The 16,831-nt window shown below is 41.1% G+C and overlaps 1 protein-coding gene and 1 long non-coding RNA gene across 3 annotated transcripts in view; one reads left to right on the top strand and one right to left on the bottom strand.

Moving 5' to 3' along the window:
• LOC110260421 overlaps positions 1-15,074 on the top strand; it is a 28,124-nt gene extending 13,050 nt beyond the window's left edge. The window contains exon 3 of the long non-coding RNA XR_002343683.1: positions 15,003-15,074. This is a non-coding gene — a long non-coding RNA (uncharacterized LOC110260421). The remainder of the gene's footprint in view (positions 1-15,002) is intronic.
• The window catches only part of QRSL1 (glutaminyl-tRNA synthase (glutamine-hydrolyzing)-like 1), a 31,271-nt gene continuing 29,912 nt past the window's right edge, over positions 15,473-16,831 (bottom strand). The window contains exon 12 of one of the 2 annotated variants that reach the window (XM_005659343.3): positions 15,473-16,805. In XM_005659343.3, coding sequence (XP_005659400.1) covers position 16,805 — 1 coding nt within the window. In that variant the 3' untranslated portion in view covers positions 15,473-16,804. The remainder of the gene's footprint in view (positions 16,806-16,831) is intronic. The other variant, XM_021090539.1, reaches the window with a different exon arrangement.

Raw genomic sequence — 16,831 nt, 5'->3', positions numbered from 1 at the left:
TTCCCAGGCTAGGGGTTGCATCGGAGCTGTAAGACACTGGCCTACACCACAGCTCACAGCAACACTGGATCCTTAACCTCACTGAGTGAGGCCAGGGATCGAACCTGTGTCCTCATGGATGCTAGTCAGATTTGTTTCCGCTGAGCCCCAATGGGAACTCTAGTCCAAGCAATTTCTAATTAGATCCCACAAAACAGTTTTGATTTCATATAAATAAATAAAGGGGTTTATTAATGCCTCAAAGATGTCATGAAAGGGTACACTGCTGAGACCAGCTCAGCAGGTGAGGGCTGAAGAATGGGTGCTGTGAAACTTAAGGAAAAAAGTTAACATAAAACAAGGCACGAGACATTTATCTTAATTAAAGGAGGGAACCGGGGACTGAAGGTCTTAGGGACCAAGAGCGCCACCTCAAGAAACCACACTGCTTTTATTGTGCTCTTTGGGATTACGTCAAGTGAGGAGGGGGCTATAGGTACAGGATATAGGGTTTTTTTTTTATTATTTTAATAGTTCTTTTATTATTTTAAAAGTCACATAGCTGGTAGATGGTTAAGCTTTTACTCTGACCTTTAGGCATTTAACAATCATTAACATTTGAGGAAGCTTGGCGTTAGCTATCTATGCATAGCATCTAGAGAATCATCACTGTGCTTTCGCAATTGGCACGTCTATCTGTGGCAACCTGGGGCGTGCCTAAATTTGCACCTTGGTTCTCTTTGCTAATGCGTATTATGCTAACGACCCCTCATAAACCAGTTGGGGCCATGGGGTTCCTCTTCCTTTTATTGTTAAGAGGACATATCATGCTGTGTAAACAGTGTGCCAATCTGCACAGGTCTGGTGTGCCTAGACCAACACATTTTGTCCTCATTCAGTTGACCCTATGAATAACTTATGCCTTTAGGTCTTTGTTCTTAAGCTTAAGTCATTTACCAGCACTGCGACTGTTTTTCAAGCAGGAATATGGGGTAAAGTAAAGCAGGACAAGATGGAGTTTTCAGCATAGAAAATAGAAGCAAAGAGGCTAAGAAGATACTGTAGAAACATGCCTTGCGACGTTACACCTTTATTTTTTCTTAGTGATTTTTATTTTTTCCATCAGAGCTTGTTTACAGTGTTCCATCACTTTACTGTATAGCAAGGTGACCCTGTCACACCTACATATATATATATACACATATATATTCTTTTTCTCACATTGTCATGCTCCATCATAAGTGACTAGATACAATTCCCAGTGCTATACAGCCGGTTCTCAATGCTTTTCCATTTCAAAGGCGGTGGTGGTGGTGGGGGTGTTACTCCTTTAAATGAGAGGCCAGAGTAAAAGACCAGGACACACCAATATGCCCCAAGGCTCCCGCTGGCACACGGAGTTAAGAGAATGATAGGGATGTCCCTTGGAAGGAGGGGACAGTCTTTGAGTTCAGAGTAGGGTTTTCATTCTGCATTCCTAGACTGAGTTCCTCAAAAACTTCTTTATGCTGGCTTCCTGACTCCTGTTTTAAGATTCAGAATGAATGCAGCAAGTCCCATGTAATCCAACTTCTGTTTAAGCCCAGAACAATCGATAAGAAACATCTGTAACTCTTAAGTTTAAATAAACGCTGTTTAAATAATAATGGAGGGAGTGGCAGCGTGTGTGAAATGTCCTTCAGAAAATTCTAGTCGTCCTTTAGAAAGATTAAAAAGTATTTAAAGGAGTTCCCGTTGTGGCACAGCAGAAACGAATCTGACTAGGAACCATGAGGTTGTGGGTTTGATCCCTGGCCTCCATCAGTGGGTTAAGGATCCAGCATTGCTGTGCCTGTGATGTAGGCCGGCAGCTGTAACTCCGATTGGACCCCTAGCCTGGGAACCTCCATATGTGGCCCTAAAAAGACAAAAAAAAAAAATTGATACATTTCAACTGATAATGTCTGGTTATTGCTGTCTGCAGCTTTTAGCTACTCATTTTTTACTTTTAGAAAATGACAGCTTACCTTCAGAACAACTGTATGGAATATTCCGTAAGACCCAAAGTCCATTTCTTGCTGATTCCACAATCATTCTGTTTTCATTCTTTGGTTCACACATTTTTCCTAATGCTAACCATTCACCTAAGTCATCATTTCAGACAGAAGTGGAAGTATTTTTCAACAGACATAAATTCACATTTCACCATATGGGTTTTGTAAATGTGACAGTTAAACAATTATGTTTACTATCACTTCTCCCAGAACAGACTCTTAAGTGTCAGTAAAGGATTTTTAAAAGGCGTAAAACCACAGGAGTTCCTGTCATGTCTCAGTGGTTAACAAATCTGGCTAGTATTCATGAGGACGCAGGTTCGATCCCTGGCCTTGCTCAGTGGGTTAAGAATCCAGCGTTGCCGTGAGTTGTGGTATAGGTTACAGACACAGCTCGGATCTGGCGTTGCTGTGGCTGTGGCATAGGCTGGCGGCTACAGCTCTGATTTGACCCCTAGCCTGGGAACCTTCATACGCTGTGGGTGCGGTGCTAAAAAGGAAAAAAGGGGGGTGGGGAATAAAACCACAAAAACTAAGAATGGACGAAAAAAATGAGGTGGCATAAAAAAACTGGCAGCTAGAAGAAATATTTACACTGAGTGATTTCTCAGGTCAGGGTTTCTCAACATGATGCTTTTGACCTTTGGGGAAAATTGTTTCAGAGCTTTCCACTTGGCTGTCTTCACTCTCGTGCTTATCCCACAGGCCAAGGAGACAGCATGATATGTCAGTTACTGGGAATGTCTATCTCAAGTATACAGTCAGAGAGCAGCAAAATATTTGTGACGGGTCTGCATACCCAAGAGATGCAACATAAGCTCAGGGCCAGAGCTCCATTCATTTCTAGGCCACTCATACATTCCCAGCAGGACCAGCTGTGGACTTTGCAGGACCCAACACAAGCTGAAAATGCAGGGCCCCTTGTTTGAAAATTATTAAGCATTTCAAGAGGGCAATACCAGAGCATTACACCCAGAATTAAACCGCACTTAGAACCTCACGGGTCACAGACATTTCCATGATGTTGGCCCCGTCCCCACTCTAACAGGGTTCCATACTGATGTTTCAGGGTTCCAGGTATTAATGTCCACCAGGACTCTGTGTCCAACAATCCTTATAATGTTTGGGTCTTCACCATCCCCCAGTGTGGAGTTATTCAAGCGCGTGGCCACGGATCCCTTTGGGAAGGACCAGGAAATCATTTCTATGAATACTTGTGCTTCCTGAGCACCTAGCCTCTTTCAGTTGGGTCCCAAAGCTGGCTTGGTTCTGGAAAATGGGCAAGTCATCCTGACTTCTCATTGGGCTGACTGCTTTCATCCTGTATCCTTGATTTCTTTTGTTTGTATGGGTTGAGAAATACCTTTTTGGGCTACTCATGCACTTGCCTCCAGGACCACTACATTTATTCACCCTCTCCATGCGTCTGTGTGGGTCAGGCCACCTGGCTGTCACTCCACCCTACTATCCATGACAATAATTGCATGCATGTGGCTTCTGTGGCTAAATACCACCACTTGGCCTCCATGAGGAGGGGCTGGTGTGGGACCAGTGGGAGTTGTCCTATTGCTCTCACTGCTGTCAAGGAGCTCAGATCTGAAAAGACAGAACCTCATCCCCGATCTGCACAGGAGAGCTACCACTGCAGTCTTCGAGTGCTGGCACCCCTTTTGCCAGCACATTGCTTATTGCTCTGCTGAATCATGTGCTGTGGTCCCTTCCCAGGGCGCAGTCATCTAGGCCTGGCAGAGGACATCCACTGGTGCATGCCCACTTCTCTGAGCCTTCCCCCCACTTCTACCACCTTCCAGGGCAGTGCTGGCATTTCAGCCTCAGTGAACGTGTCTCGTTGCTTTTTCTGTACTTCTTGGGACCATCCTAACAGGATACTTGCACCATTTGCTGGGGTTCCTGCCAGGGTGTTGATTCCTATACTCCAGGACAGTGCTCCTAGTAAACACTTCTTTATCCAGAGTAATGTTTTGCCTGCTTTGATCCAACACCCTCTGAATCCTGCCCCGTGGAATCACTCCCAGCCCCATTCAACACATGTGGAAATCAAGGCTCTGAGGAGCTTTGTCTTACCCATGAAATCTGTGCCTAAATACTGGACAGCAAAATTAATTACAAAGAAAGTTCCTTTATGTTTCAATTGGTTGTCTTGAATTTTAAAACAATTACTAACAGGAGTTCTCCTGGGGTGCAGCAGGTTAGGAATCCAACTGCTGTCACTGCTGCAGCTCAGGTCTGATCCTTGGCCTGGGAACTTGCACATGCTGCAGGCATGGCCACCCCATCCCACCATCTTCGACCCCACTCCCCCCCACCACAAAACAACTACTGATGGAAAGAAATTGTTAAAAGTTCAATCGTGTTATATGGCATTCCCCCCACCTACCCCCCGACCCAGGGGTTTTCTAGGGTAGTCTTTGACAGACAAACCTATTCTAGAGTAATTTCCTTAGGCTCCAAGAACATAATGTCAATACCTGGAAAAACTCCATTGCCTTTTAAAAGATCTAAATTGAGCTGTTGGAGTTCCCATCGTGGCGTAGTGGTTAACTAATCCGACTAGGAACCATGAGGTTGTGGGTTAGATCCCCGCCCTTGCTCAGTGGGTTAACGATCAGGTGTTGCCGTGAGCTGTGGTGTAGGTCGCAGACGCGGATTGGATCCCAAGTTGCTGTGGCTCTGGCATAGGCTGGCAGCTACAGCTCCGATTAGACCCCTAGCCTGGGAACCTCCATATGCCCTGGGAACGGCTCAAGAAATGGCAAAAAGACAAAAAAATATATATATAGAAAATTCTGACTGAATACGTGCCTACTAAGCGTATCGATAGCAGATCCTCGTTCCTACTAAACACTTATTAGGCAGATTGTCAAATTCTAACCTTCTAGATGAGGGTTTACTGCACTGAAGCCTGAAACGACTGCCCACAGACCTTCTGCAGCTCTCATATAAGAAATTAAACTTACATGGGACAGAAATCGGAGGTAGGGGAAATGCAGCCTATAAAGCTTATAGGCTTTGGTTTTTGTAATAAAATTTTTTTTTTTTCTTTTTGCCTTTTCTAGCGCCTCTCCTGCGGCATATGGAGGTTCCCAGGCTAGGGGTGGAAATCAGAGCTGCAGCCACCGGCCTACACCAGAGCCACAGCAACGCGGGATCCGAGCTGCATCTGCGACCTACACCACAGCTCACAGCAACGCCAGATCCTTAACCCACTGAGCGAGGCCAGGGATCGAACCCGCAACCTCATGGTTCCTAGTCGGATTCGTTAGCCACTGCACCACAACGGGAACTCCCCTGGCCCTTATTGCTTGTTTATCATATGGCCTATGGAAAATAATTCCAACTGGCTAGTTTCCCCAAAATATCAATTGACTATTGAGGATGTGGAATATGGCTAATGTTATTAATAAACTAAAATTCAAATTTTCTTTAATTTTTATTAAAATTTGAATATAAAATTTAAATACAAAACTTGGGTTAAGGATCTGGTGTTGCCATGAGCTGTGGTGTAGGTTGCAGACGTGGCTCGGATCTGGCGTTGCTGTGGTGTAGGCTGGCAGCTACAGCTCCAATTTGACCCCTAGCCTGAGAACCTCCATATGCCACGGGCACGGCCCTGAAAAGCAATAAAATAAAATAAAATTTGAATAGCTGTGTGTGGCTAGTGGCTGCTGTGCTGAACAATGTAAATTCTAACAGATTCTTATTTGCATATAAAAATGTTATTTATTTCTGAACATTAGTTTTGGGCCCAGTCTCTTTATTTAGTTCTTATATTATTTAGAATAATTTTTTGATTGATTCTCTTGGTTTTCCAAAGAGGCAACTAATATAACCTGAAAGTGATCATTTCATAACTTTTCTTCCAATTAATATAACTCCTATTTATTTGTCTTTTAATTTTTTGAAATATAAACTAATATTTGTGCATTGATAACTTCATGATATTAATTTATTCAGCAGACCTTTTTTATTATAGTTGATTTACAGTGTTCTGTCGATTTCTACTGTACGGCAAAGTGACCCACTCATACATATATATATATATATACACATTATTTTTCTCATATTATTTTCTATCATGTTTTATCACAAGAGACTGGATATAGTTCCCTATACTATATAGCAGGACCTCATTGCTTATCCATTCTAAACATAATAGTTTACATTTACTAACTCCCAACTCCCAGTCCATCCCACTCCCTCTCCCTCCCCCTTGGCAACCACAAGTCTGTTCTCCATGTCTGTGAATCTGTTTCTGCTCTATAGATAGGTTCATTTGTGTCACATTTTAGATTCCACATATAAGTGATATCATATGGTATTTGTCTTTCTATTTCTGACTTACCTCACTTAGTATGAGAATCTCTAGTTGCAGCCATGTTGCTGCAAATGGCATTATTTTGTTCTTTTTTATGGCTGAGAAGTATTCCATCTTCTTCTTTATTTTTTTCCTTTTTTTAATTACTCAAATGAATTTATCACATCTATAGTTGTGTAATGATCATAACAATCTGATTTCACAGGGTTTCCATCCCACAGCCCAGGCACATCCCCCCACCCCCCAAACTGTCTCCTCTGGAGACCAAAAGTTTTTCAATGTCTGTAAGTCAGCATCTGTTCTGCAAAGAAGTTCAGTCTGACCTTTTTTCAGATTCCACATGTCAGTGAAAGCATTTGATGTTGGTGTCTCATTGTATGGCTGACTTCAGTTAGCATGATAGTTTCTAGGTCCATCCATGTTGCTAAAAATGCTGGTATTTCCTTCATTTTAATGGCTGAGTAATATTCCGTTGTGTATATGTACCACATCTTCTGGATCTACTCCTCTGTTGATGGACATTTAGGTTGTTTCCATGTCTTGGCTATTGTAAATAGTGCTACAATGAACATCGGAGTACATGTGTCTTTGCGAGTCGTGGTTTTCTCTTGTACCACATCTTCTTAATCCACTCATCTGTCAATGGACATTTAGGTTGTTTCTATTTCTTGGCTATTGTGCATAGTGCTGCTATGAACATAGGGGTGCGTGTATTTTTTGGATTACAGTTTTGTCTGGGTATATGCCCAGGAGTGGGATTGCTGGGTCATACAGTAGTTCTATACTTAGTTTTCTGAGAAATCTCCACACTGTTTTCCTTAGTTGTTGTACCAATTTACATTCCCACCAACAGTGCAGGAGGTTTCCCTTTTCTCCACATCCTCTCCTTCATTTGTTATTTGTAGACTTACTAATGATAGCCATTCTGACCCCTGTGAGGTGGTACCTCTGATAAGTCATTTTTTGAAACGACGTTTGTGTTTGTAAAGTAGAGGGTTTTCATAAAAATAATGCGTGATAAGAATGAGTGTTATTTTCTGCTAATGTTTAAGTTGCTTGCCTATAGTGGTATTAGTACAGTTTAGCTGGTACACTAATTCCAAAGTTAATTTTATACTAGTCCTAGTTTCTTTGCTTGCAACTATTTCATACAGGTAGTTCATTAAGCTTCAAAATGTATAATCCTTTCCTAGTGGAAATGCTCTCATACCAGGACGTTTTGTGTTTCACAGAGAAACAAAGGGGTAAACTTAAATTTACTTTTAGCTGACTTGTTTCTTCTAGAAACATTGCAATTCTAATTAATCATCATAAAGCAAAAAAATGCATATTGAAACTCTTTGATACATAATACTTCCCCTTTCTCTTTCCCTAATATTATCTGAGTTATGATTATAAAAGCTCTAGGTCAAGACAGCAACTTGCCAAGTGATCAATTTATCAGATTATATATACACCCATTTTGTTTATATTGATTGCTCATAGCTTACATCAATTTATATTTTGCCAAGTCCTCAATGTTTAGTGTATTTGGAGGATGGGCACAATACGAATGATAAGAGTTTTGTAAATGTGCAGTAAATAGAAGTATAAAAGACTATGAAACAGTTTGAAAGTGGTAGATATGTGTCAAATTGGTGACTTAATTGTGTATTTCTTTATAGTGATTTTTCTGAGCTGTGTCAAAAGTTTTGCCCTGTACTGAAAAGTAGGGGGCTTTCCCCTCTGTAAAATTTTACCCATTCAATGTAACTACATAAATGTTTCTTTTACTTTTTATGAAAATGTTCATTGCCCAGGCATTTCCCCTTTTGGACACTGAAGCACTCTGAAACACCCAAGTCCTCTATACCATTGGTAGGTGTACTCTAAAGTGTAGTTGAAGTCATGCATTTGAGAATAGTGAATAAGGACCCTTGCATGAAATCCTTTCAGGCCCAGTTGCTTCATGTTCTGCCTAAAACCCATGCTTTTACCCGACCACCCGCCCCATTCAATAAAGCAGACCAATGAGTTAAGAATAGGAGGACAGTGACTGGTATATTAGTTGGGACAGGCTGTGATGCTTCATTAACTTTCTCCTCCAAATATCAATGGTTTAAAACAACGAAAGTCTTCATGCTTTAAAAAAAAAAAATCTAATCTTAGTCACTTGGGGGCTTAGATTGATGGAATAGCCACCATTTTGAACATTGCTGGAGAGAAAAGCATACTCTGGAGAGATCCAACCAACCCAGCAAACTCTGCTTGGTGCTTCCACCCAGTGCATTGGCTGGAACCAGGCATGTGATTTCACCTAACCACGAGAGAGGGTCTGAGAGAGGAATGAGCTGGAAATGTTTGACAAATAAGACTAATGTTTACCCCGAGTGTACTGAAAATGTGTTGAAAGAGGAGTTTAAATGAGAGCAGGGATGATCTCAGCAGAAATGGAAACAATGAGAACAGTGCTGGGTCAGTGTTGGCTGGTCCATGATTGTTCACGCTTTTTCTTCCCTAAAACTGTTTTCCCATTCAACTTGATAAACATTTTATAAATGCCTTAGAATAAAAGATACCTGGTTATACAAGGGTGGGCTGAGGCAAAACTGGAGGTACCACTATTTCTTTTGTGTGCCATACTCAGACTACTTTGGGACCATCTTAGGACAAACTAACAAAGCTTTGGCCATGAGCCAAAATTAGACCCGACTGTATACGAGCATTTATACTCTAATAGTGGTACAGACAGGTACTGACTTAAATGGTTTTTTTAAGGTTAGGTCTCTTCTTTGTACCGTTTTCTAAAACAGATTATAGGTACATTTGACCTATGACACCAAAGGCAAAAGTCACAAAAACAAAACAAGTAAATTCATCAAAATAAAAAATTTTACTGCTTCTAAGAAAACCTTCAAGAACATGAGAAGATAATTCACAGAATGGGAGAAAAAATTTGAAAACCACGTATCTGACAAGGGATTGTATCCAAAATGGATATTTTCCAAAACCTCTTAAACTCAACAATAAAAAGACAACCCAGTGTTAAAATAAGCATATATATTTGCAGAAATGTCTATTTAAATATAAATATGATTGTCCAATCAGCACGTGAAAAGATACTCAATATCAATATCATCAGTTACTAGAGAACTACAACTCAAAACCACTACAAGAGAGTTCTCATTGTGGCTCAGCAGCAATGAACCTGACTAGTATCCACGGGAATGCGGATTTGATCCCTGGCCTCACTTAGTGGCTTAAGGATCCAGTGTTGCTGTGAGCTGTGGTGTAGGTCGAAGATGCAGCTTGAATCCTGTGTTGCTATCTATGGCTGTGGTGTAGGCTGCAGGCTACAGCTCTGATTTAACCCCTAGCCTAAGAACTACCATATGCCTTGGGTTCAGCCCCAAAAAGCAAAAAAAAAAAAAAAAAAAAAATGCAGATGAGGGCTAGTGGGTTAGCAAGAACATGAAGCAGTTGGAACCCTCATATATTGTTGGTGGAAATGTAAAACAGTGTAGCCACTTTGGAAAAATTTGGCAGTTCCTCAGATAGTTAAACACAGAGTTACCCCATGACCCGGCAATTCCACACCTAGGCATACGGTTCAAGCAAAATGAAAACATATTCACACATAATACATGTACATGAACGATCATAACAGCTTTATTCAGTCCCCAAATGGAAACAATCCAAATATCCATCAGCCGATGAATAAATTAACAAAATGTGGTATATCTACATGGTGGCATATTATTCAACCATAAAGAACAGGGAGATATTGATACAGGCTTCGGTGTAGATGAATATTGAAAACATGTTGCTAAGAAAAAGATGCCAGACATAAGAGGTCATATACTGTATGATTCCATTTATATGAAAACTCCAGTAGAAGAAAATCCATAGACAAAAAGTAAATTAGCAGTTACCAGAGGCTGGGGGTAGAGTGGAATGGGGAGTGACTGCTAATGGGTGTGGGCTTTCTTCGTGGGATAATTAAAAAAAATTCTGGACTTTTCCACCGTGGCTCAGTGGCTAACGAATCCAACTAGGAACTATGAGGTTGTGGGTTTGATCCCTGGCCTTGCTCAGTGGGTTAAGGATCCAGTGTTGCCGTGAGCTGTGGTGTAGATCGCAGACACGGCTCGGATCCTGCGTTGCTGTGGCTCTGGTGCAGGCCAGTGGCTACAGATCTGATTCGACCCCCTAGCCTGAGAACCTCCATATGCTGAGAGTGCGGGCCTAGAAAAGACAAAAAGACACTCACACAAAAAAATTCTTGGATCTAGTGGTAATGGTTGCACAACTGTGTTATGACACTGATTTTATTAACAAACATATATACACATATACACATCTAGATGGTGAGATAGTGAGTTTTCTTTTTCTTTCTTTTGTGTGTGTGTTTCCACTTAACCCTACTAGGGAACAAGCATTACTTTTGTAACTTGAAAATCAGTTCAAATCAAATTCAAAACCAGAGCTCTTGCATTTCTCAAATAATCTTTTAGGTGACCCAATGCAGGTTACATTCAGATGAAATTCTAGAATAAGCAAAACTAAGTTGTTTGGGGGGAAAAAAATCAGAAGAAGGGTTGCCTCTGGAAGGGTGGGAGCAGGGATTAACTAGGAAATGGTGTGAGGAAGTTTTCTGGGTGACAGAAATTATTGTGAGGGTTTGTATGTTGATAGGGGTTGGTGTTACACAGGTGTATGCATCTGTCAAAACTCAGGAAATGTACCCTTAAGATTTGTGCATTTCATTGTATATAAGTTTTACCTAAAAAAAATCCCATAAACAAATATTGAACTCAAGTTAATGATAGGTATGCTTAAGTATTCAGGGTAATGTGTACTTTGAGATGTATGTTTTAAAAATAAAGTGGATTGATGAATGGAGATAATAGAGGGATAGGAACATAATAACACAAAGTAAAATGTCAATGGTAGAATATAGGTGGTGGGCAGGTGAGTGTTCAGGGCTTTATATTTGAATTTTTTTGTAATAAAACAGGGAAGAGGGGCTAGACCTCACCATCTGTCCTTCTGACCCTGCAAGTGCCGTCTTTCTAACTTGCCTCTTTTCCCAATACCTGTTAGGTGTTTCTTCTTGATTGTGGTGTTCATCTTCAGCCCCTACAAGTCATTCTTGCTCTCCTCGTTTTTATTAAGTTGAGTATAATTTTTCTAGTTGAGAGCATTTCTCAGTATAAACATCATGTTTCTTTCCCATCTTTTTCCCATAACTTCAAATCCATTTAACCCCTAAATTCTTCTGATTTTCACTTTACAACATCTCTCTTCTTTTCCCATTAACACTACCTTAATTCTATACCAATTAGCTGCATCCTGGTGGCCATTTCCCTGGAGTACAGCTAAGAAAATAATTTGCATGTCATTTGATGCTCCATGTCTTTTTAAAAAATTATGCTAATACTTTAATAACTAGTATCCAGAGATTATATCCATTTTCTTTGTTTTTACCTATGGTCCTTCCTTTCTGTTGCAGAATCCCATATTACATTTAGTTACCATGTCTCTCTTTTGGCTAAGGCATGCAGCAGCTTGATGTGGGATCTCAGGTCCCAGAGCAGGGAGTGAAAACACCAAGCAGTGAAAACACCAAGCCCTAACCACTAGACCACCAGGGAACTCCAGTTGTCCTGTCTCTTTAAGGCTCCTCTTGGCTATGGCAGTTCTTGGAGTTCACGGTTTTGATGACCTTGACAGTTTTGAGGACTGGGCACATATTTTGTCGGAGCCTCCAGTATCAGAATCTATCTGATGTTCTTCTCATGATTAGACTGGGTTTGGGGTATTGGGAGGAAGACTGGAGGTGAAAAGCCATTTCCATCACATCCTATGACAAGTACACACTTGTGGGAGTTCCCTGGTGGCTCAGTGGGTCAAGGTCCTGAAGTTGTCATTGCAATGGCTCAGGTGGCTGCTGTGGCATGTGTCCGATCCCTAGCCTGGGAACCCACGCATGCCACAGATGTAATGCTCCGTGTCTTTTTACATGCTTGTGATGGAATGGTTCTAAGAGTATAGGGTATTAGAACTTACCTGGTTATTTTAAGCCTTAAAACTTTGAATTCCAGCCTCATGTTCTTTTAGCATTTATGTTAGTGACTTGAAACCAGTTTTGGATGATTTAGATGAATATACTTTTATAGAAAACAGAAAGATAAGAATCCTATACTATGATTGGTCCCTAAATACAACTGGTCCTGCCATATGACCTCTGCTAAAATTGTCACGTCCCATCATGGCATATACCTGATACCAATTCTATATTATTCTACAGGTCCATTGTGCAACTAATTTACCTTGGAAGATCCACCAAGGAATGAAATTGCTTACCGTCAGTGGCCCCATGGGTACCTCATTAACTTTTTCCCCTGAATGGCCAGATTAGCTGGCTTTAGGTAACATAAATCCTCAATTTCCCCCATATTAAAATAATTGGAGCCAAGATGTAGTATTTTGGGGCCTATATGTTGGAATGGAGCTGAGTTTTGTGAAGAACTTTGACTCTGTGGAAAGTGTCTCCCCGCAGGGTATGGGGCTAGCCACATTTTGGGAGGCTTCATTCAGAAAAGAACATGTGGGTCCTGCTCTTCCCTTGGTTGGCAGAGCACAGGGGCTTTTTAAAAGACCTCCAGGTCTTTGAACCCAGTGTCAGCCGGTCCTTTATCAAGAACTCATGGAAATTGATTAAAACATGTGCCATCCATCAGTTCTTCCAGATTATTTTCAACTTTATCCTCAGAGGAAGCCAGGTCATCAGAGAGCTATATAGCTAGTCTCTAACATAAGTTTTCAGTATATTGCAATTTGACCATATTAGTTTAATGTATATCTATATCATCTATAAGAAAATGATAACTTCATGATCACATGCACTCATTTACAGCTACAAGCTTTTGAGTACTGATTCTATCAGGCATTATACTAGGTGCTTTCCGTTCATCCCTTTTTAATCCTCCAACTGTCCCTTGGAGTAAATAGCATCTCCAGGAGTTCTTGTTGTGGCGAAGCGGAAACAAATCTGACTAGGAACCTTGAGGTTGAGGGTTTGATCCCTGGCCTTGCTCAGTGGGTTAAGGATCTGGTGTTGCTGTGAGCTGTGGTGTAGCTTGCAGATGTGGATCCTGCATTGCTGTGGCTCTGGTGTAGGCTGGCAGCTGTAGCTCCGATTGGACCCCTAGCCTGGGACTCTCCATATGCTGGGGGTACGGCCCTAAAAAGAAAAAAAAAAGAAAATGTATCTCCATATCACAGGTCAGGATACTGAAGCTCAGTTTACACAACTCGTAAATGGCAGTAATAGGACTCAAACCCAGGTTTATCTGGCGGCCTCATCTACTAGGAAAGCAACTGGAAAACTTCCCACCATATCACCTTAAACATCTGTATAAATACCTTCACAAGTATTTAAATTTTAATCATATTCCTGGTTTTTCCCCCTTTCTCTTATTTTTTTAAAAAATCAATTTAGAGATTTCCACAACCGTTTACTTTTATGCCATTGTAATAATATATTTTTATTTTTTTATTATTATGATCTTTTTGACTTTCTGCCTTTTCTAGGGCCGCTCCCTTGGCAATATGGAGGTTCCCAGGCTAGGGGTCTAATTGGAGCTGTAGCTGTCGTGGGATCCAAGCCGAGTCTGCAACCTACACCACAGCTCATGGCAATGCCAGATCCTTAACCCACTGAGCAAGGCCAGGGATCGAACTTGCAACCTCATGGTTCCTAGTCAGATTCATTAACCACTGCGCCACGACGGGAACTCCAATAATATATTTTTAATAAACTGCCTAAAATCTTTTTGGTTTATATTCCACTGAGGTATAAAGAAAAAGGCCCTCTGAAATCCTATAGTTACTCTTATTTACTGTTGGCTGTTTTTTTTTTTTTTTTTCATGTGTTATTTGCCTTTATTGAATTTTCAGGCTTTTGTTCTAATGTACACACTGCTTAAGTTATGAAATAACTGAGGAAACTGTTATTTCCGTTAAACTGTCCCCAGGCTCTAAATGCAATGAATAAATTTTACTCTGGGTTCTCACAGGCAATAGCCTCAGTACAGGTAATCAGACATTTGAGGAGAGGGAGGGAGAGTAAAAGTAGTTAATCTTGAGTAACTAATTCCATTCGTTTGCTCCCCTGCTTGAGTGGAAAAGGGCCTGACACAGTTTCCAGAATCCCCAAGGACTACTCATTGGTATCCTGTAACCAAATCTCTTTTCACTGTCCTTCAGAGTCTCTTCTAAATTCCTAAATGTATTTCTTTCTTTCTTTTTTTTTTTTGTCTTTTTGCCACTTCTTGGGCCGCTCCCATGGCACATGGATGTTCCCAGGCTAGGGGTCTAATTGGAGCTGTAGCCGCCGGCCTACACCAGAGCCACAGCAACGAGGGATCCGAGCTGCGTCTGCAACCTACACCACAGCTCATGGCAACGCCGGATCCCCAACCCACTGAGCAAGGGCAGGGATCGAACCTGAAACCTCATCGTTCCTAGTCGGATTCGTTAACTGAGCCATGGCGGGAACTCCCCTAAATGTATTTCTTGTCTACTTTAGAAGGTGCAGGTGATTTCCTCGTAGGAATCATCATTCTTTGTCATTTTTAGAAACTCCTCTTCTGTACCTTGCTCTTTTCCAGATGGCCCACAGTCCTGTGTTCTGATGACCTGGTGTCACACCGCCAAAGAGAACATTCTGCTTCCTTGGTTTCAAGGGCTTTTCTTGGTAACACTAAGTGTGGGCCAACATGGAACACTGCTTTCCCCTTGTGCTCCCTCGGATCTGTGTGGTGTCGGGGCATGAAGTTTTGTGAACGCATCACGTTTTTCCACTCTAGCAATGCTTTTGTTGTTGAATCTAACATTTGCTTTGTTTTGCTGTGTCTTTTATCAAGGCTCTCATCTTACACACGCAGCTGCCTTCGTCTTTCCGACATGCTTCGCACTGGCAGCCTTGTTGCTAACAATTTCAGTGTTTAATTAGCTGAGACACAGAAACCATTTCCCACTTAAATTCCCAGACAGTGATTTGGCAAAATAAGATCTATTAGATTTAGGGTAAAGGTGGAAAAGAGAGAACAGATTAGGTATCATTTCATGCTGGTTGGGTATTATGATGTGAGAACTGTATTTATTTCATTACTTATTTCCAGTTCAAACTGTCAGTGCAACTCAAGAAGAGATATAGGAATAAGAGAAATTACATATTCTCTGAACATTTTTATTTCAAATTATATACACATAAAAAAGACTGGGGTGGAAATGTAAAATTGGGTTGTGATGATGATTGTAGAATGAGAAATATAATAAAATTCACTGAGTTAAAAAAAAAAAAAGACTGGGGCAAAGATATATTTGCTTATGTTTACAACATACCAGCTCCTTCAACTAAGAGTTTTCTCTTGTTAAAGAAAAGCAATTCTCTCTCATGAATTTCTTCCTCTTTCAGGTATTCATAGCCAGAACAACTAAGACTACTAGTGGGCCTGGCACAGAAAACCTTAAAGTTTATCAGCCTGAGTATCTGGGAGTGGGAGCAGAGAAAACTATTAATGAAACTCCTACCACACAATATTCCGGTAGTTTTGAGAAAGCTCTGTCTCTTGCATTTTTCTTCATGCCCTTCACATTTAGAAAATATTTTTTTTCTTACAAAGATAATCTATTAATAAAAAATTCAGCTCCATACTTATCAACAGTAAGTGTGGAATTAAAATACCTGATCAACATGAGATGACAGTGGTATTCTGGCAAAGACAGAGAAATCTAATGATGAAACTTTATAGTGAGTAACAGAATGACTTTCATCTTATTTTTTTTCAAATTCTGAACATAGGAGTTCTCAGTGGTAACAAATCTGACTAGTATCCATGAGGACACAGATTCAATCCCTGGCCTTGCTAAGTGGGTTAAGGATCTGGCGTTGCCACGAGCTGTGGTGTAGATCATAGACAGGGCTCAGATCCCATGTTGCTGTAGCTCTGGAGTAGGCCGGCAGCTACAGCTCCAATTCGACCCCTAGCCTGGGAACCTTCATATGCCATGGGTACAGCCTTTCTCTAAAAAAACAAACAAAATTCTGAATACAGATTCCCATTAATGTTTCTCTGTGCTCAGGGAGCCCAAAGAGAGAGCCCTAGTAAAGCCAGTCAAGAGGGTAAGAGAACCATAAGGAAGACAGAACCTGGGGAAAGGGAGGAAACCCATGGTCGCCTCTCTTCGGCATCCTCGCTAAATTATCTACACATTTTCATATTGGATCTTACTTGGTATTCTGAAGCTTTCTCATTAAAACCATGCTCCACTAGACACCAACTTTTGAGTCCACTGTGGTCTGTTAGGTCACAACAAATGTCTCTGACCGCGCTGGGCTCGTTGGTGCTCCATAGCTGGAAGAATAAACAGTGTAATATGGAGTTGTTCTGGTAGCTCGAAGCAGCACTCTGGAAAAGCAGAAGTAAGATTTTAA

The sequence above is a fragment of the Sus scrofa genome, chromosome 1, assembly GCF_000003025.6.
Source record: "Sus scrofa isolate TJ Tabasco breed Duroc chromosome 1, Sscrofa11.1, whole genome shotgun sequence".
NCBI lineage: Eukaryota > Metazoa > Chordata > Mammalia > Artiodactyla > Suidae > Sus > Sus scrofa.
Note: the sequence above shows the minus strand (reverse complement) of the source record. Positions and strands in the feature narration are given on the sequence as shown.